General features: G+C 41.9%; 1 protein-coding gene across 1 annotated transcript in view; it reads left to right on the forward strand.

The window, feature by feature from the left end:
* alk (ALK receptor tyrosine kinase) overlaps positions 1-21,999 on the forward strand; it is a 197,895-nt gene that overhangs the window by 154,136 nt on the left and 21,760 nt on the right. The window contains exons 14-20 of the mRNA XM_084045875.1: positions 1,148-1,303; positions 7,524-7,637; positions 9,954-10,140; positions 14,464-14,554; positions 14,919-14,983; positions 15,910-16,039; positions 16,502-16,599. Coding sequence (XP_083902001.1) covers positions 1,148-1,303; positions 7,524-7,637; positions 9,954-10,140; positions 14,464-14,554; positions 14,919-14,983; positions 15,910-16,039; positions 16,502-16,599 — 841 coding nt within the window. The remainder of the gene's footprint in view (positions 1-1,147; positions 1,304-7,523; positions 7,638-9,953; positions 10,141-14,463; positions 14,555-14,918; positions 14,984-15,909; positions 16,040-16,501; positions 16,600-21,999) is intronic.

Here is a 21,999-nt window from a genome sequence, read left to right on the forward strand (position 1 = left end):
ATGACCAGATACAGTAGGCTGGCTCGGAACCGGATCTGACTGAGCATTAGAGTCGTGCACTAAATGGTAAATAGACGCGAAGTTGCCAGCTCTCAGGAGCAATTAATACGAGTTGGTTACAGCCCCTCTTGGTCAAATCTTCATCTTATATCAGTTTATACTGTTTATAACTGACGTCTCCACTGTGCATCCCCTGAGTGCGTTTGTTTAATTTATCTGCGTTGCTTCAGCAGCTAAAATAATATTCCGCCAACAGCCACCTTCAGCAAAGATATTTCTTCTTTGTTAATTGTTTTAATTATGCTACCTATTGATTTTATGTGTCGCTTTTATGTACAGTATGTTGTTTTAACCTGTGTGGTTATTATGCTGCTCTTTTATATGTAAAGCACTTTGTGACCTTGTTTGGAAAAGCGCTATATGAATAAATTCATTATCATTATCATGTCGAGTGAAAACAGAAAAGACACCATTATAGAGCCCTGAGGTACTCCGCTCAACAACGTATGGGGTTTAACCCATTGAGACTTGGAAATCATCTGTGTCATTTTAAGATTTCTTTGGCTATTCAAAGATAGCAGATATACAAGCGCATGGCGAATAGTTTACAATAATGGTTATAGCTCAAATCTAAAATGACACAGATGTGTTCCCGGTCTAAATGGGTTAAGAGGTCAAAATAAAATGGCCTTATAATCAGTGGTGGAAAGTTTACTTAAGTACTGTACTTAAGTACAATTTTGAGGTATTTGTACTTCACTTGAGTATTTCCAATTCCCAATACTACTTCTACTCCACTACATCTCGGATCCAAATATTGTACTTTTACTCCTCTTCATTTATTTGAAAAACTTGATCTACAAAGTTACTAGTTACTGTTGTAGATATCGATTATTATCACAAAACATACATTAACCACTTCAGCCGACCATTTGAAAATGTAGATCGGTTATTTTCAAAAGATTTCTATAGATCTGAAAACTTGAAATAGGACATTCTGCCTAACGAGTACTTTTACTTTTGGTACTTTCAGTACATTTTGATGCCAACACTTTTGTACTTTTCTTGTGTGTGTGTGTGTGTGTGTGTGTGTGTGTGTGTGTGTGCGTGTGCGCGCATGTGTGTGTGTGCGTCTGTGTAAACCCAGGCATGGAGGGCGATGGGGAGGTGATCATCAGTCCGGTGCAGAACTGCAGCCACTGTGAGACGGGTGAGTGTCACGAGGCCGAGGACGGTACCGTCTGCTACTGCGACGACGACCTGATCCTGGCCCCCGACCGCGTGTCCTGCATCAATGCCACAGGTACAGCACAATACCGGGACGGTCCGTTAGACCAGTGGTGTAAACTAACTAAGTACATGTACTCAAGTACTGTACTTAAGTACAATTTAAAGGTATGCTTCTACTCCAGAGGAAAATATTGTATTTTTACTCCACTACAATTATATGAAAACTTTAGTTACTAGTTACTTTGTAGATTTTGATTATTATAACAAAATATACATTAACCACTTCAGCCCTATGTACATTTCGGCCATTTGAAAATAGCATCTACAAGCTCACAATGTGTCGCATTGCGACGCATTGTGAGCTGGTAGATCGGCTATTTTCAAAAGATTTTTAGACATTTTATACAATTGAAAACTTGTGAAATGGGACATTCTGCATAACGAGTACTTTTACTTTTGTACTTTAACTATATTTTTATAGCATAATACTTTTTTACTTTTACCCAAGTACATTTTTTATTCAGGACTTTTACTTTTAACAGAGTACTTCTACATTGCAGTATTGATACTTTTACTTAAGTAAAAAAAATGGAGTACTTTTTCCACCACTGTATTAAACCAGTGGTTCTCAAAGTGTGGTCCAGCTATTAGCTAAAGTAGTTAACGTAGCATCACGATCATTTTAACCACTTTATCCATTTATATGTTGTTGGGTTTTTTTCCTTAAAAAATAGCAGAATTACAATTCTTGCCGTGATGCGAGCTTGTACATCTGCTACTTTCAGGGTCCCCACGGTCATGAAATTCCTGGAAATATTTTGAAATAAAAAAAAATAATATCCAGTACTGCAAAAGGTTTGGAATTGATCAAAGGTCCTGGAATTTATCAAGGGTCCTGGAAAAATATTTGGCTATGCATTGTTTTTGGCTATTGATTTTTTTTAATACAAAACATTTTCCTAAACATGTATAACATTACACGAAATATGTAACATACAGTAAGTCGTTTTTTTTGCGGAACGGGCTGTGTAACGCCCCATTCGCACTGCCAGCGATGCGACGTGACGCGAAGCGAGCGGGCGATGAAATCTCATTAAAATACATGTTTTTGAATGAGACCGTCCTGACCTACCGTGAGTGAACGAACCGTGCAACGACGTCGTCCACCCCTCCTATTTTCGCTCGCAGGGTCACTATGCCCTAATTTTGCACGAAATGTTGAATGAAATTGTACTATTTTATATTCTATGCTTTATTTTTGCTACACTGCCTATCTTTGGGCATTGTACATAGGAGTAAGAGACACATTATTGCGCTGAATGATTGTTTTATAGGCCTGGAATTTGTGCTAAATATTCTGGAAAAGTTTTGGAAAGGTTTTGGAAATTCATTGCTAAAAATGTGTGGGGACCCTGTACTTTTGAAAATCGTACTTTTTGAAAATGTTTAGTAACTTTTGATTTTGAATCTACTATTTTCACTGTTTTTGGAAAATTGTGACGATGAAAGTGATGAAGTGTGTCTTTTACGTTTTATAAATATCTAACCAATGAAAAGTAGTAACAACTGCTTGTGACTAAATAATAACTACATTGAATCCATTGGAACACACTAGTGTTCCTTTTATCCATTTCCTGAAAATCATACAAGGTTTCGTTCCACCCGACAGCGTTATTTTCTTTGTTTTTCATTCATTTTTCAAAATATTTGTTTATTCATTAACATTTAAAAAAAGACAAATTAGCAGGGGAAAAAGCTGCTCTGCGAGCTGATGCAACACGTTGTGAGCTTGTAGATATTTTCACTGTTCATCCACAACTTAGTATATACATGGTATATACATAAACATAAACATTATACACATACATTATACATTAATGCCTTGGCATCCTGACACACGCACAGTCCCTAGACACTTACATACAGTAACAGACTTGGGCATTCTGGCACACGTACAGTACTGTACTTCCATAGGCCCCTCAGGCATTCATGCATGCACGCACAAACACACAGAGGTTTGTATTACTGTACTTGTGAGGAAAAACTTCAGGACGGCATTGAAAATAGCTGAAATTAGCAAAACATCGCCACGCAACTAAGTATAAGATAGTGAAAACTCCTACCCTAACGCCTAAACCTAACCTCCTAATCCTAATCCTAATCCCAACCTGAATAGTTTGATGTAAACCTCTATAAGATATATTTATTTATATTTTACCATAAGAAATGTTTTTCTTGTGAGAGCCAGGAAAACTGGTCTTCACAATGTCATTTTCTCAAATTCTATACTTGTGGGGACATTTGGTCCTCACAAGTACACACACATACACACACATATCAAGGGAGAAAACACCCACGCTATTATAAACACTGTTGGCTCAACACACCACTTAACTTCAAGCACATATTGAAGCACGTATATACTGTACAAAGACACCTGTGCTGATCAGCACGCACGCATACACACACTCACAACCACACACACAGCTGAATGTACGGATGCACGCTCCACAGACACACACGTGCACGCACGCACGCACGCACGCACGCACACACACACACACACACACACACACACACACACACACACACACACACACACTGTCTCTAGCACTAACTCTTACGCACACACGCTCAGACATAATCAGTGTCTCTAGCTCTCTCGCTCTCAGACACACACACACACACACACACACACACACACACACACACACACACACACACACACACACACACACACACACACACACACACACACACACACACACTCACGCACACTCAGCTCTGAAATGAATCAAAACAAAACAAATTAATTGAGTTGAATGTAATTGTACCTGTAATAGATTGCAACCTAATGAACAGTTAATAAGTGTATGTCCCAAATTAATTAAGCCAAGGAGCTCCTATTAATGTGTCCAATCTCTACGTGAGATAGCGTTCTTTGATAATGTCATCTTAATCACTCAATAATTATTATCAGTCTCTTGGATTACCTAACCCAGGGGTCTTCAACATTTTTCAGGCCAAGGACCCCTTAGCTGAGAGAGAGATGAAGCAGGGACCCTCACTACATATTGTAGAAAATGATGTTGCAGATTAAACTTTTTCATAGATTTAATAGATCCATAGACTTGTTTGACAGCACTGTCATCAGTGCTGCGTAAGAAAGAAAAATAATGTTTACACATTATCTTTTCTATTACTGTCATGGATTCATGTAAACGTGTATTTTCAGATATTTAACCACTCAAACTCTCAATTACTAAACATTTGTCTGTCATTTGGTCTGCTCTTTTTTTCCCCTCTACACCAAACCACTTGGCAGAAAATAACCTATCGACAAGCTGCGACGTGTTGTGAGCTTGTAGATTGTCTATTTTCGGTGAATGTTGCGGGGACGTGTAGAAGAGATCCAGTAGAACTAAAACATTTTATACTTGGTTGCGGGTGTTGTGCTTTGAAAATACGCTGCGACGTGTTGTGAGCTTGTAGATCAGCTATTTTTGGCATGCAGTATAAATCAGGCATCAAGGCCCGCCAAAAGCAATTATAGTCCACTAAATCAATTGTAGATTTACTTGACTAAAATCTTATGATATTTAGTCAACTAAAACTAGTCTAAAACTAAAACATTTCAGATGATTTCAAATATAACTAACAATGAAATGAAGTGTATTCAAAACACTATGACTATAAGACAAAATTGAAATGTTCTGTGAAAATGAACACTGCCACCCATTACAAGCAGGACGCGTGAAGAGCGATGGTGGAGAGGAAATGCTGAACAAAAACATAGTGATTGATAAAGACGCTTCATTTGAAGCTTAAGAAAAAGCCATATAAACAATGAATTTGAAAAAGCAATGCCTCTTTATTCCAAAACTCTGCACCATATTGAACGTTTGGCCCATATCCCAACATAAACAGCTTGAATGTAGTATTTTCTATTTAAAGAATGTTCCAACTTGTTGACCCTTTTGAAAGCTTCTCAAGAAAACACGGATTGAATCTGCAGCCTTCGCACGAGGCCATTTCAGCTTCACATTCTATCATAAATATACAGTACCACACAGAGTAGCCCAAAAAGCACTCGATTCTCTAAAGAAAGCGAATTGATGCATATTGGTGTTGGCTCTAACACCTTGGTGATAAGATGCGTGCTGCTGTCGATACAACCTCTAGACAATGTCAAGCTTTCAAAAAGAAAAAAAGAAAAAAAAAGTAGAAGGGATGGAAGATTTCTCAGATGGACACTCAGCCAGGCTGAAGGTCAGGAGATTGTCTGGACCCATGCAGGTCCCTCTCAATCTGACTCTCTCTCTTTCTGTCTCTCTGTCTGTCTGTCTGTCTGTCTCTCTGTCTTTGTCTGTCTGCGTGTGTGTGCCCCTCTCTCTCTCTCTCTCTCTCTCTCTCTCTCTCTCTCTCTCTCTCTCTCTCTCTCTCTCTCTCTCTCTCTCTCTCTCTCTCGCCCTCCCCCTCTCTCTGCCCAGCGTGTGTGTAATTGGTATCTTATTAAAACCAGCTAAATGAGATCTCCCCCTCATCACTTAAAAAAGGTGAATTGACACGCGCCACCCGCCACCACGCCTCAAAGCTGCGTGCTGTCATCGCTATAGCCCACCTATAATTAATGGCGTCTCGGGGGGGGAAACGTGCGCGTCCGTCAGGGTGAATAGTAATACATGGCTCAGGGACAGTGGGACGGTGGGGCGGGGACAGGCGCGTGGTGACCGTGTGTTGATTGTTCTCTCCAGTGTTCATTTCGTCGACTAAAACTACGACGTCGACTGCCTTTTTTCACTGACGAAAACAAAATAAAAACAAGGCTGTGATGACTAAAACTATATGACTAAATATATTGACAATATCGTCAACACATAAAAACTACCGTAGACTAAAATGTCTGGGAGGGACTGATGGACAAGAGATCCAGTAGAACTAAGTAATTTCACGCTTGGTTGTGTGCGGATTTCGCGCTCCGAAAATAGCCGATCTACAAGCTCACAACGGGTCGTGCTGCGACGCGTTGTGGGCTTGTAGATAGGCTATTTTCGGGCATCACGACGCCATCACGGCCCGCCTAAATAGAATTCTCATGATATTTAGTCTAAAACTGGACTAAAACTACTGTAAAACTAAACTAAAACTAAAACATTTCAGATTAAAGGCCAGACCGCACCAATGCAACTCCTTGCAGCCGCCATCGGGGATAATGTTGGCTATAGCCTATAGCCACAGAAGAGGTTGCTGCGGCTACAGTCCTGTACAAAATGCACCCCCCCCCCCCCCCCAGACCGTGAACCACCCGCCAATGCACATCAGCTAGACCAGAACATGATCTCAGCCTCCCAGGCTCCAAAACACACACACACACACACACACACACACACACACACACACACACACACACACACACACACACAAACACATTGGACAAGAACCTTTGTCCACACTGCTGTCCGGGTGTGGAACAGCCTACCAGAGCATGTAGTTGATTCCATCACAGACAATGGCCTTCAAGCCTTTAAATGCAGAGTTCATAGACATCCCCCCCCCACCCCCCTCACACTGACTGTTGAGCTGCAGTGAACCGTATGATTGGCCAATGGATACATACATTATCTTACTTGGCTATTGTTCACAATCAGTGGTGGAATACTGCAATGTAGAAATACTCTGTTACAAGTAAAAGTCCAGAATTCAAAATGTAGTTGAGCGAAGGTACAAAAGTATTGGTATCAAAATGTACTTAAAGTACCAAAAGTACTTGTTTAGGCAGAATGTCCTATTTCAAGTTTTCAAATGTATAAAAATCTTTTGATTAATAGCAGATCTACAAGCTCACAATACGTCGCATCGCGACGCACGGTGTGCTTATAGATCAGCTATTTTCAAATGGTCGATATGTATATAGGGCTGAAGTGGTTAATGTATGTTTTGTAATAATAATCAAAATCTACAAAGTAATATAGTAACTAGTTTCAGTTTTCAGTAAAAGTATAATATTTGCCTCTGAGATGTAGTGGAGTAGAAGTAAGTAAGTACTGAAAATTGGAAATACTCCAGTAAAGTAAAAGATACCTCAAAATTGTACTTAAGTACGGTACTTGAGTAAATGTACTTAGTTACTTTACACCACTGTTCAAAATTGCATCTAATAAGAAAAATGTTGCAAGGAGTTGCAAGGAGTTGCATTGCTGTGGACTGGCCTTAAAATGTGACTAAATGGGATGTCATGCAAAAGGCCATGCCTATGACTATAAAACTAAATCAAAATGTTTGGTCTCTTCCAGAGGTGTCCATCCTGCCCCAGCAGCCGTCCCTGTCCCACCTGGCCCTGGGTCTCTCTGTGGGGACGTCGGCCCTCATCGCTGCTCTGCTGCTGGCCGTGTCCGGAGTCATGATCAGTAAGTGACCACGAGAGTTCCTTCACAGGTGTTACCAATGATACTAATGAAGGCTCTGTTCCATTCAGTGTAGCACAGTGGTTCCCAAACGTTTTAGTTTCAAGGACCCCTATAACTCTGAGAGTGTACAAATGGAACCAAATGGACCGGGTCCATTTGGTTCCATTTGTACACTCTCAGAGTTACACACCCGCAAAGGGGCCATTTGGGACCCCCCCAAAGGAACCACGAGGGTACCTGGACCACACTTTGAGACCCACTGGTGTAGCAGAGTGTTTCCAGTGAGCCAACACGCACAGCACCCTGACTCTGTTTGACCAGAATGAAGCGGAGCCTTCATTAGTATCATTGGTAACACCTGTGAAGGAAGTATGGAAGAGGCCCAATTGCTTTCCAATATGGCTGCTGTGCATAGAGCCTACTTGTGGGAACGTTTGGCCCTGCACACACACACACACACACACACATACACACACACTCACACCTCGCTCCGCACTCATCCCACTCAGTTACTTAGCGCGCCACTCAGATGGCCTCCATAAAGAGTCTGCTGATAGACAGAGAGAGAGAGAGAGAGAGAAACAGAGAGACAGAGAAGCGAGAGCGCAGACATCCGTCTGATTCTCCGCTTTGAGCCTATCGCCTCCAGACACCTCCACTCATAGAGCCATCAGCTCCCACACACACACACACACACACACACACACACACACACACACACACACACACACACGTTTGTATTACTATACTTGCTATACTTGCAAGGACGTCAACATTTCAGAAAATAGCCGGAAAATAGCCGAAACATTGCAGATCTACAAGCTCACAACGCGTCACAGCTGTGATCTTGTAGATCTGCTATTTTCCGCTGCGTGAAACCTTGGCTTGCAACTAAGTATAAATGCAGTAACACCCAAACCAACACCTAAACCCAACCTCTAAATGTCCTAACCATAACCTGAATCTTTTCCCAATTGTAAGCCTAATTAAAAATCCTCACAATGTCTGTTTATCAAGTCCTGCTATACTTGCGGGGACATTCGGTCCTCACAAGTAGAGTAATACACCTGTGTGTGCACACACACACACACACGATGGGGTACGAGGGAGGGTGCCAGCGCTGATGTATGGAACACACAAATGACAGATGGCTGCTTGAGCGCCGCGTGACAACGCTCATACATTAGGCCCGGTGCACGTGGTAAATAAATATCTCCTGCTCACATGCACATACAGTACGTACGTATGCATGCGTGCACGAGTGCAGCGATGTGTGTGCGCACACATGCACACAGGAAGCACGTAAACGGGTAGATGGAGAAGTAATGCGTTTACAGCTCAAGACAGAGCCACTCGCAGTATATGTAAATTAATGTATGTATGTATAGAGGGAGTGAGAGTGTGAGAGAGAGAGTGTCATAGACCTCTCACAATTATGACATAATCGCCTATTATAATCGCAAAAATGTTCATACATTTTCAAAGATTTTTGAAAAATTGCAAAAATAGCTGATCTACATGCTTTTTTACATTTCTTTGAAAGTATAAAATGATTAAATATGTCAGTCATTTCTTGATTATGAAGCCTTTTTATTCATTTTGTGTGAGTGAGAGAGAGAGAGAGAGTGAGAGAGAGCGGTAAAAAACAGTGTCTGCATGCATACTGTTGTCTGCCTTGTATAATGTCTTCTCTCCTACATAATGTATGAGGGCATTCATCCTGGGTGTTTCTACAGTAACAGTAAACAGTATATTGTCACTGTCGGATAGAAACCTTATGCATGTCGAAAAACTGCATAAAAAGAAAAGGGGGGGGGGGGGGGGGGTGGAACAATGGAGCCAGTGTAGTTATGATTAAGTTACAAGCTCTTGTTAATACTTTTCATTGGTTCAGTATTCATAAAACAAGACACACTTAAAACACTTCAAGTTTCACTTTAAAAGAGTGTCAAAAATTCATCAATTCACGAAAAAAGGGAGTAATAACCGAACTGGGGTTTCTTGAAATGCTATGGTTTTTAGAACCACAGGTGTGCTGTGGTGTGGTTTTAAAGGTGGGGTCCGGGGACCCCCAGGGGTGCTTGAGCGGGTTCCACGGGGTCCCCAGCAAAATGTGTTCATACATGTATAGCATCAGTTTAAAGGGCAATAGAAACTAGACTTGTTGTTTGCTTTCCACTATACAGGTGAAAAACGACACCTTCTTTCCAATTTGGCTGCTGTGCATAGAGCCTATTTAGAGGGGGGGGGGGTCCTTAAACATGCAAAAGTCTGAGAACCTAACTGACTGCACTTCTTTTCCTGTCGTGTGACCAGTGTACAGGCGTAAGCACACGGAGCTCCAGTCCATCCAGCTGGAGCTGCAGAGCCCCGACTGCAAGCTGAGCAAGCTGCGCGCCTCCACCATCATGACCGACTACAACCCCAACTACTGCTTCGCCGGCAAGACGGCCTCCGTCAACGACCTGAAGGAGGTGCCGCGGCGCAACATCTCCCTCACCAGGTACGTCGCACGGCCGAGTTGCAGTGGTGGAAAAAGTACTCGTACTTAACCCTTTAACTCATTCAGTGCCAAACTTATTTATTCATGTTAATGGAATTTTGGTTCTGAGTGCCACAGCCAAAATTCATTGTAAAAAAAAAGTGCTTAGGAAGCGAGATACAGCCTTTTTAAGTTATAGGTTAAACAAGGAGTGGATGGAGCAGCAAATCTTCAAATCATCATATCTTGGGTTCTGAACATGTTTTTCCCAAAAAAAAAAAAAAAATATATATATATATATTTTGAATTTTTTTTTTTATTTTGAAATTTTTTTTATGACGGATTTGACGGATCGTGGCGCTCTGGGCGTCAGGCCACGTGACGGATTTGACGGATTTTGGCACTCAATGAGTTAAGACCTGAGGCGATTCTTTAAAAAAATCTTAATTCTAACAGTTTTTGAAAAAAAAAAAAAAAAAAAATGTTTTCAAACTTTTTCAAAAATAGCAGATCTACAAGTTCATAGCGCGGCACCGAGTGCCGCGCTATGAACTTGTAGATAAGATAAGCTTGTATATCTGCTATTTTTGAATAGCCAAAGACATCTAAAGTGACACAGAAGCGTTCCAGGTATCAATGGGTTAAGTAAAAGTATCAATACTGCAATGGAGAAATACTCTGTTACAAGTTAAGTTCCGGTATTCAAAATTCATTTGAGTAAAAGTATTGATATTTTGAAAATAACAGATCTACAAGCCGGTCTACAAGCCCACAACACGTCGCGATGCGACGACGTGTTGTGGGCTTGTAGACCGGCTATTTTCAAATAGCCAACGTTTAAATAGGGCTGAAGTGGTTAATGTATGTTTTGTAATAATAATCAAAATCTACAAAGTGACTAGTAACTAATAGAAAAAATATAAACAACAATGATACAATTACAAATACGTTATTACACATAATTGTACAAAGATTGTGAAATCATTTCATCATAGCCCTATGTTTCAATGTCTGTAGCGGAAAAAAGTAATCCAAATATCCAAATATGACTGCCAGACAGGCAGACATTATGAAATGTTTCATCTAGTTCAGCTCGGTAGCTGATCTCCTTTAATTAAATAAGGTGTCAAGCCAATGAAGATGAAAAGGCTGTGGAATCTGGCTCAAAGCTATGTTTGAATCATGTTGACTTTATATCCTGATATCTTACCAGAGTTAGAAATAATTTCTAATGACTTGGGGATGGAGTGTAGGGTCAGACGGATAAAGTAGGAGTGAGTTTGAAGCCCACTATCAGTACTAATCAATATCAATATTCCTTAAAGGACCATTTCAACCATTTCAAACTGTCTTCATATAATTGACCCTCACTAATGCTCATTATAAGATGGTGCCATTTCTGTCTTCTCGTCTGTGTCTCAGAGGATGGCTGTGGACAGTTCAGAAATCCGCCCACCAGTGACATCATTGGTAGGCAGGTTTCAAACGAGGATGGATTCCCCATTGATGATGTCACTGGTAGGCGGGTTTCTGGGACACTAATCTCTAAAGAACAGATTCCGAGCTGCGCTACTGCATCTGTCCGGAGGGCCATTCAGAACGTGTGAACGTTGGCCTACAAATGGGCGGGACTTCAATCAGGAAGCAAGCCGTGCTTTACCCAATCAAATGTAGTGGCCAGGATTTACATCTGTGTTCCCACTGGAAACAAACCCAAACTCATTCAACAATGGCGTCCTCGGAGCCGACAACACCACCACCTTTTAACACATTGGCTGCCAGAATTATTTATTTATTTTCTACAGTAGACTGCCAGACTTTTTCAATGAAAAAATAAAAGTACTCAGGAGCCGAGATACAGAATTTTTAAGTTTTAAGTTAACAAGGAAGTGGATGGGAGTCTAAATCTTCGAAAAATCATATCTCCTTGGTCTTTGGGTCAAATGTAAAAAAAAAAAATATATATATTTTTTTTATTTTTTAAAAGAACGCAGATCTGCGTTCTTGGCAGCCTGCGTTGTAAGGCCTCAAAAGAACGCAGATCTGCGTTTTTGGCAGCCAATGTGTTAACTTGTTCTTGTGGGCTTCTAACCAAAACGATCCATGTTCCGTGGGAGAAATGTTGTTAGTGTTCAGTGGGAGAAATGTTGTTTGTGGGAATTAAAACATAGGCGCCCCCACCGTAAGAGTAGGGCTGAGGGCGGACCAAACGGGCCAACATCCTGTTATCAACATTCAATTGGGCGGTCCCGCCAGAGTCAAATTCAAAAGAAAAAAACAGCTGATGGCGCTGTTTTTTCATTTTCTTTTGTCGATGGGTTCCCAGATTGCTGGGACACAGACCAAGTCGTCAAAATGGTACCATATTATAATGAGCATTAGTGAGAACCAATTACAGTATATGAAGATAGGTTGAAAATGGGTGAAGTCGTCCTTTAAGCAACTGCAAGTGGTTCAATAGTGAAATAGGACAGGGCTCAGCCGACAGCCTTGTCTATTGCCTCTACATACTGTATAGGCAAATAAAGTGAATTCAACCTACAACCAACATAGAAAGTCAGTCCAAAACCAAACCTCTCCAATGTTGCGAAAAGTTACTCATACCCAATCCGATCGAATGCTGTGTGGGCATCAAAGGAGAGCAGAACTTCTGCTGCAGGTGGAGGTTGAAGAGAATGGAGAACATTGAACACCCCACGTACGTTGCCTGGGTGTATCACTGTGTGAATAACCGAACCCTTCTCGATAGAACCTTGGTTAACATCTAGCTCACAGGTCTTTTCCCTCTTTGAGATGGAACTGAAATCGTGGCCTGACTCAAAGAAGGCTGGGAGTGACTCACGCTCCAGTGCCTCGGCATACACATCCCTAGAAGGGGGATTAGTTTGCCTGAGAAGTTTTTTTTTAAGAACTCAATCGGGAAGCTGTCCGGCCCTGGAGCTTTACCACTCTTCATCTTTTTAATTGGCAATTAAATTCAATTTCTGCTGCTGAGATACCGCTATCAAGATCTGTCTTATCTCGTGGGCCTAAGGTCTGCATCTCAAGACTATCGAAAATGAGCCATCTGCGCGCCATCACAATTTTCTGTGGCGTTGAGGTCCTCATAACATTTCCTAAATTGATTATTTATGCCATTTTGCTCGGTAGTTATTCCGTCCGGAGTGTCTGTCTCTGCTATGAGTCTTTTGCAGAGTTCATTAACCCTCTAATGCTCAACATATTATTTTTGGGGGGAAATATTTCAGCCATTTTTGGGGAACTTGAGGGTCCCTGATAATATATCAATAACATATCCTATTCCTCTAGATAACCGTCATTAATTCAATAGTAAAGGGCTCAGGGGCCTATCCAGTGAGTTAGCCCGACTGAGAGGGCCCTTAGTCGGGCCTAAACCACCGCCATGCACCACATGGATGTTTTAGCATTCAGCATTTTTGAGTTCTCATCTCTGGCATGACAGCCAGCATAAGGCTGCTTCAAAGTCAGCTGCCTGGAGTTTTAGTTGGAAAAAAACAAAATGAGCAATCAAACATAGTTCTTTGCAGCACATGCATTTACTTACTTGCTAACTTACTTACTTATTTATGTATTTAAGTATGTATTTCTGTTTCGACCTACTCGCGCTTGCAGGTTGGCTATTTTCGGCAAGTGACACCATCGTATGACGGAGTATAAATTATGTATTCAAAGCCTCGCTGGTGTGATGGCCTTGTTACACTATAGGTCCTGCTAAACCACGCCCTGCCGGGTGAAACACCTAGATTTTAGTATCCCCCAGACGGCACACGATTGCACACTAGAGGCGCCACCATTTTTATTTTAGTTTTAGGATATCTGTCCTCTGGGAGAGTGGGACAATGGACAAAGATTTTTTATTGCTGATTGTTGCTTTAAGCCCCGGCTCAAGGGCACAAAGTAAAATTGAAGAGAACTGACATAATTCCACAGACATCCTGAGCTATGCATGGGCCGTACATGCTTGTGAGTTGGTTCAGGTGTGTGTGTGCGTGTGTGTGTGTGGATGGGGTGGGGATCAGGGGTTGACCTTGAGTCTGTTCTATTCATAATGATTGCACCCAGACACACACACACACACACACACACACACACACCCTCTTCCTCCTCCAGTCCCGTGCAGAGGTGAAGACATTCTCACAGTGTTTACACTCAACTTAACCTACGTAGCTTCCTGAGTTTGTTACGGTACAGGGCGGTGTGTGTGTGTGTGTGTGTGTGTGGTGTGTGTGTGTGTGTGTGTGTGTGTGTGTGTGTGTGTGTGTGTGTGTGTGTGTGTGTGTGTGTGTGTGTGTGTGTGTGTGTGTGTGTGTGGTGTCTGTGCAGGGGCCTGGGTCATGGTGCATTTGGTGAGGTTTATGAAGGCCTAGCGGTGGGCATACCAGGGGAACCAAGCCCAATGCAAGTAGCTGTCAAGGTGGGCTCTCTCTCTCTCTATTCTCTCTCTCTTTTTATCGCCACTTTAATACCTATTTAAATACACACATCGTCTCTGTCGGGTGGAAACCTCATATGTCCCAAACTGTTGCTTTTCAGGATTCAAAAATAGCAAAAGTAGCAGATCTACAAGCCCGAGCTTGCAGAGCTGCTACTTTTGATACTTTTGTGTGACGCTGTTGTACGATCAAGTAGGGTGCGAAAACGCAAATAGGTAAAATATGGAGAAAAGATGTTTCCGCCCGTCAGCGATGGTATTCATGTTTCAATGCTGTGGACTGAAATGATACTGGTTGTCACAGTGTACTCACACAATGCGTTTGTTTTTCTGTCATTGGCAACAGACCCTTCCAGAGGTTTGTTCTGAACAAGATGAACTAGACTTTCTTATGGAGGCTCTGATCATTAGGTAGGTACCTCCTCCCCCCCCCCCCCCCCCCCCCCCACTCACACACACACACACACACACACACACACACACACACACAAGGTCACGACGCGCCGCAACGCCTCCCAACACATCCCAGCGTGTTGCAACGCCCCACGATGGGAGCTTGTAGATTGGCTTTTTGATGCACAACTAAGTATAAAATAGGGGAAAAGTTCAACCCTAACCACTACTCCTAGCCTCTGAATGCCTAACCCTAAACTCCAACCTTAATATTTTCCTAGTTGAAAGCATAACTCCTCCGACCAGGAAAATGGTCCTCAAAATGTCTTATTTATCAAATTCTACCATACTTGTGGGACATCTGGTATAGCTGGTATAGTAATACAGGTACACACACACACTAGGGATGGGAATTTTAACCTTTTTTGGTAAACTTTTAACCGTCATATCAATAAATAAAGTTGCAGTCCTATGAGTGGGCAGTTCAGATAGGGCCGAAAACATGTATTGTAACATTAGGTCTAAGTATATCTCATTCTGTGCGACTCTTTTCTTCTCTTAAAATGTTTTATAGGTATTGTAAAATATTGTATGAGGAACAATTATAGATTACATTAAGTGATTTATTCCATTACTATTCTGTTCATATTTCAGTTATTTTTATATTACTTAATGTTGGTAAATGGTCATTAAGTCCTAAATAGTTAGTGAGTGACACACATTCCGTTTTAACTGTCCCATCCCTAACGCACGCTAACACACACACACACACACACACACACACACACACACACACACACACACACACACACACACACACACACACACACACACACACACACACACACACACACACACACACAGAGTGCTCTGTCCACCACCACAGTGTCATGTGGGCCTGTCCTCTGTGCTGATAAGTGTGTGCTCTGTGTGTGTGTTTGCAGTAAGTTCAGCCATCAGAACATTGTGCGCTGCATAGGTGTCAGCCTGCAAGCTCTGCCACGCTTCATCTTGCTGGAGCTCATGGCTGGAGGAGACCTCAAAAGCTTCCTCAGGGAGACCAGACCCCGACTGGTGAGACACACACACACACACACACACACACACACACACACACACACACACACACACACACACACACACACACACACACACACACATTCAAAAATAGCAGATATACAAGCTCATAGCGCGGCCCTATGAGCTTGTATATCTGCTATTTTTGAAAAATATTGAACATTTTGTGCAAATCTTTGAATACATATTTTTTAAAGCGAACATTTTTAACTCAAATCTTTGCTTCTGGGGATTCTACAATTGTCTTCTAAATCCTAACATTTTTTTTTATTAAACGTATGTTTCTATGTCAGTGGTTCATTCTTTTAGGTCTTCATCAGGCATGCATGCCTGGTCGAAACGTCGAAACTTTGCAAACTGTGTTGGATAAACTGTTAATAAAGTAATCAATCAAAATCAATCAATACAATTTTTGTGTGTGTGTGTGTGTGTGTGTGTGTGTGTCCTTGGGGTTGTCAGGAGCATCCGTCCAGCCTGGCCATGGTGGATCTTCTCAACGTGGCCAGAGACATCGCCAGAGGCTGCCAGTACCTGGAGGAGAACCAGTTTATACACAGGTACTTGTTCTTGTTTTGTTTTTTTTGGGCCCGACTGTAGCTTAGTCCAGTGTTTCTCAACCTGTGTGTCGGGACCCCCAGGGGGACCCCCCCCCCCCCCAGATGCGAGTGAATTGATCGTTTAAAGGACTTTTAAGACCTTTTTAATACCTTAAAAAAAAGAAGGAAAGAGAAGAACAAAGACCATTACTGCATCAAAAGTAATAAACAAACTATACTATACAACATTGGCCAAATTGTCAAATAATATAAGAAAGAGGCAAACGTTTTGAAATTGCCAATCTACAAGCTCACAACGCTGCGCAAAGCTCAGGGCTCATCTTCTTAGAAGCGAGGGCCTCCCTGTGGATTATAACACAATGCAAGCTTGCATTGACTTTATAAGGTTTTAAAACAAAACGTATTATTCGCATGAAAAAATCACCCCCGGTGTGTAAGGACCTTTAATGAAATGTTGTGGTCACAGTTTCAAATAAATCTGTCCACTCACTCCATTTCTTATTTCTAACATACATGTATGGGCATACATGTATGGGCCTTGCAAGCCTTTGATTTTTCACCAACATATGTGTGCATTTCAGCGTGATGCTGCATTGGCACCGGCCGTGACAAAGCAACACCCGGCATTTGCGCGACGCATTACAAAACAAAAGTTGAAGCCAGCTCAACTTTTGTTGAGCTGTGACTTTTTTCAGCACTCCAATGACGCAGTGAAGCTTCAATCATGTTTGTTTCATCATTTAAACTCCTCTTCTCTGCCCCCACTATTCCTGTTCCGTTCTGTAAATAGAAGGAAAAACGCATTCTTGTTGTCAACCAATTCCCTGTGCTGTTTAACCACTTACAGCCTCTATTATATAACAGACCTGAGTCACAACTGTACTTGGACCACTTTTGTCCCTCCAAAAATAGCAGATATACAAGCTCATAGCACGGCACCGAGTGCCACGCTATGAGCTTGTATATCTGCTATTTTTGAAAAATTGAGAAAATGCGTGCAAAGCGAACATTTTTAACTCTATTCTTTGCTTCTGGGGGGTCCTTGGAACAAAACATTTTGAGATGGGGGGTCGGCGGCCAAATACATATGATTTTGGGGGTCCTTGACATGAAAAAGTTTGAGCACCACTCATATAGAAACATACGTTTTTTTCTGAAAACTGTTGGGATTTAGAAGACATTTGTGGAATCGGCTTCTGGTCTTAATGGGTTAAGTCAGCTATTTCTACTATCCGTCCATCGTACGACTTCAATTCAAAGTTGTTCTGAAATATTTCTATCCTTCCTTCCTTCCGTCCTTCCTTCCTTCCTTCCTTCTGTCCAGCCTGTCCTGGTGGAATTATCCAATGACAAACGAGGCCAATTAAAGCGTGTTTGGATCCAACATGGCGCGGTAAAGCGCCATCAATCCGCCTAACGGCCGCCTCTCCTCCGGAGGCTGCCGTCTAGGTTCTATACGGCCCTCACTGCTGCCTCCATATGCCAGTGTTAACGTTCACCCACGCTGTCCTTGAAACTCATTTCAGCTTTTTATGGAGGTGTGTTTACTCTGGGGTGAGTTCAGGTGCCGCTGTGCAGTGGTAGGAAGTAGCTTTAAGTACACATTGTTGCTGTTTGGCAAAAACCTCTTATTTCCATATTATTTTCCATATATTTAAGTACAATTTTGAGGTACTTCTACTTTACTTAGTATTTCAATGTTTCAATACTTTATACTTGATGCTTCATACTTATGTACAATGCAATACCCAAATTAAGCCATATTTTATACTTTGGCTGTTCAATAGTAGATCTACAAGCTCACAATGCGGCATTTTGATGGAAATACTTTTACCCAAGTAAAGTGTTTTATTCAGGACCTTAGCTAAGTAAAGTTTTGTATTCAGGACCTTCTCATGTAACAGAGTATCGTGTCTGCTCATGTCTTTGTGTCATCACTTCCAATTTCACTTGTTTATTCTGTATCCTGTGTGAGTTCTCTCTCCTGATTGGATACAATTGGTATCCTGACCTGAAAATGTGTTTTCTGTTTACTAAAGAGCTGGAGAGACGAGGAGACTCCTCTTACTGAACAAACACTCTGTAGCAATGAGTACTATCAGAATATTGAGCTATTTAACACATGTTTTAACAATCGTTTTCTTACATTTAGAGTAGACAATTATTTATTACCCCTTTTTCTCCCCAATTTAGTCGTCATGCCAATTAATTCCTCCCCACACACATTTCTGTGTTGTCACTGCTGTCATATCCTACTGACTCACCTGCCAGTGAGGAGCCCCCACCGGTAGGACGTAGAACCTTCGTCCTACTCCTCCCGCCCAACACTCCCCGCTGACAGGTGCCGCCCCATCCCGTAGGAGTACGTGCAATGACCGATATCACCCTCCCCTCCCGGCTTCCCTCCCCCGAACACGGGCCAATTGTGTTCATGTAGACGCTCGACAAAGCCGGATGCACCGCGGTGGATTCGAACCCACAACCTCTGTGGTGGTGGGCAGTTACTTTACCACTGCGCCACCCGAGCGCCCCTATATTTAACACATGTTTTAACGAAAAGAGTATTACTCACCCTACCTTTAAGTAAAAAATAAATAATCTGAGTACTAGATATTTCCAAGCAAGAAACATCCGCACTCTCTGAAGAAGTTTAATAATGTCGAAACGCGTCGGTTATTTTATCGACTGCTGCTGCGGATCATTATTAAAGACTCCTAAACTTCTTCAGAGAGTGTAGATGTTTCTTCCTTGTATATATTGTCAAGAATCTGCACCCAGTTTAACCTCGAGACTATATCCTTTGATTGGAGCGCTCCTTTCCTTTCCCTTGAAGTGAGTTGTTTTTTACTAGCTATTTCCACCATTGTGTGAGTGGAGTGTGGAGGAGTTGTCACTATAGGCTGAGATAATTATCCAAAGGATTACTGGTTTAGATGACAAGCCGTTGAGCACCTCAACAGGTTAAATCAATGGGTTAATGCTTTTTGAGAGTGCCTTTCTACGCCCCCGCGCGCGCGCGTGTGTGTGTGTGTGTGTGTGTGTGTGTGTGTGTGTGTGTATTACTATACTTGTGAGGTGCCAAATGTCTTACCGTTACATCAGCTGTTGAAACAGGGCTAATAACAGTAATTGTTCTTTGGGCATGGCAGTCGAATGGGTTTTTAAGCCGCAGTTAAAATGAACGATGTAAATGCGACCTATGAAAGCCAGTTAGCGTTAATTCACTGTAACAATGGCGTGATAACAACGCACTGCATTGCACTGTTACGACGGCGTGACCATGACCTTCCCTGCCGCCCCTCCCCCACCCTGCTGCCTTGTGACTTATAGTGCTGCCTCTCAAGGTTCAGCATTGCCTGAGAGCGAAAACAAATCATTTGCATGGATTTTTCTACACCATTTAGCAAGAGCTACTACTGCTATTTCAATGCACGACATCAACAGAGGTGCGCGCACGTTTGTGTGTGTGTGTGTGTGTGTGTGTGTGTGTGTGTGTGTGTGTGTGTGTGTGTGTGTGTGTGTGGGGCACACTGTGACTGGAATTATTCATTCTTCCTGAAACAGCTGTGATGCCACTTATGGATTCATTGTTTCACATTACTTTTATTCAGTAAGCTTTAATCTTCAGCGATAGTGTTATGCACCATTATTCCTAAGAACAAGAACATGACACAATGTCCAAACATTGCGATACGATAAGATGCTTTATTCTTTTTCATTGCAGTTTTGAGCTTTATTCGTTGAAATCAGAAAAAATAAAAGAATAAAAGGATACATAAACGGATACTGTGCAGGAAAAGTTAGAAGCCCAAAGGGGCTTATGGAGAACCAATAAATCAATCGCCCTATTTTGGCTGAGGTCAGCCCCCAAAATTGTGTCTCTCTCTGTCTTACTAGGTACATTTGGTGTGCCAGGTTTTACTGTACTGTATCTATATTGAACTTTGAATGCATCAGCACTTTTTTTAACCAATGTCTACGGTCTCCTTCCTTTTTAATGTTTTAATGCCTTTGCCTCTTTTTAACGTGTCTGTTGTTTTTAAATGTGACAAGCACCATGAGTTGCGGAGAACGGTATTTTGCTCCCATGTATGCCTAGTGTGTATCATGGAAGTAACAATAAAACTGATTCTGATAGACTGACTGACTAAGTCAACATGGAGTGTTTTAGAGTCTCCCAAAAATGAACAGCGGCTCCACAGTCGTCCATTATGCATGCAGGGGTCTTCAATGACACCCTCAGTGTCGGCCTTTACAGTGGTTCCACTCAAACTCGTTCCCGTGCTTATCCCACGGTAATTGCAATGATATAATATCATTGCTGTCGGGCAGAAACCTTGTATCAACATATTTCAACTTATCGCAAATGAATGCCCTACTACTTCATCATAAGCGTTGTGACGTCATGTTGTGAGCTTGTAGGTCTGCTATTTTCCCTATTTAAAAACGTTTTGATAATAAAAAAGGCACAGTTTTGGACAGCGACGATATCCGTCCTTTCAAATAAAAAGCCTTCTAGAGTAGCCATTTACTGGGTTTTGACTGTGAGGAGAACGCCAGTCAGTCACCGCTGCAGTAAGTGTGCAGACTTAATGAGAGCTCCAGTGTCTTATTTGGGTAGTCTTTTCTCTTCTAGTCTCGTTATCCTCTTTGCAGTTGCCATAAGCTTTGTGCAGGTTTAACTTTCTGCATAGAGTTTAACAGGAAACTTTGTATCCTGATAAATTGTTTTATTCATGTCTATCTTGAAGAGGGACAATTATGACTTGTGGCCGGTTTGATATAAGCCAGACGTTAGGAAATAACCAAGACGGTCCACACTCTACATTATCAAATAATGAATACATTTTGAAAACTCTGTTTTCTTTTTTCCTAAATGGGAGTGTCGCACGGGTTTCTGAGCAACTGCTATTTCTTTCTCAAAAGATTAAACAATGCGGCACAATATACAAAGATGATTTTTTATGAATTCCCCCTTCGTCCCAGCGCACACAACCAGTAAATCACACCTCTCTTTTCTTTCCCTGAATGCAGCAGGTGGGCAGAGCCATAAAAGCACTATAGGAAGCTATACTTTGCGATATAGTAGCTCCAGGCAATCCAGGTTCAACTTCACAGACACAATCGAGTCTCTATAGATGAGTCACATTGTGGGGTTCTGTTGAAATGCAAATAAATGAAGAGGTGTGGGGTCGGAAATCGGATACAGAATACAGATTAAACACGTGAGCCTTGTGCCTTTTGATGAGGCGCGCATACTGTAATCCACCTCCGAAATGTACATACTGTAGTAATCCTTTAGTCAATACTTGCACTTCTACGTACACAAAGAAGGTACGCATATGTGCATCCCCTGTGATTGAATATAGTATACACCATTGGCTCTCAAAGTGGGGTCCG

Source organism: Gymnoscopelus microlampas (assembly GCF_963454915.1).
Source record: "Gymnoscopelus microlampas genome assembly, chromosome: 20".
Lineage (NCBI taxonomy): Eukaryota > Metazoa > Chordata > Actinopteri > Myctophiformes > Myctophidae > Gymnoscopelus > Gymnoscopelus microlampas.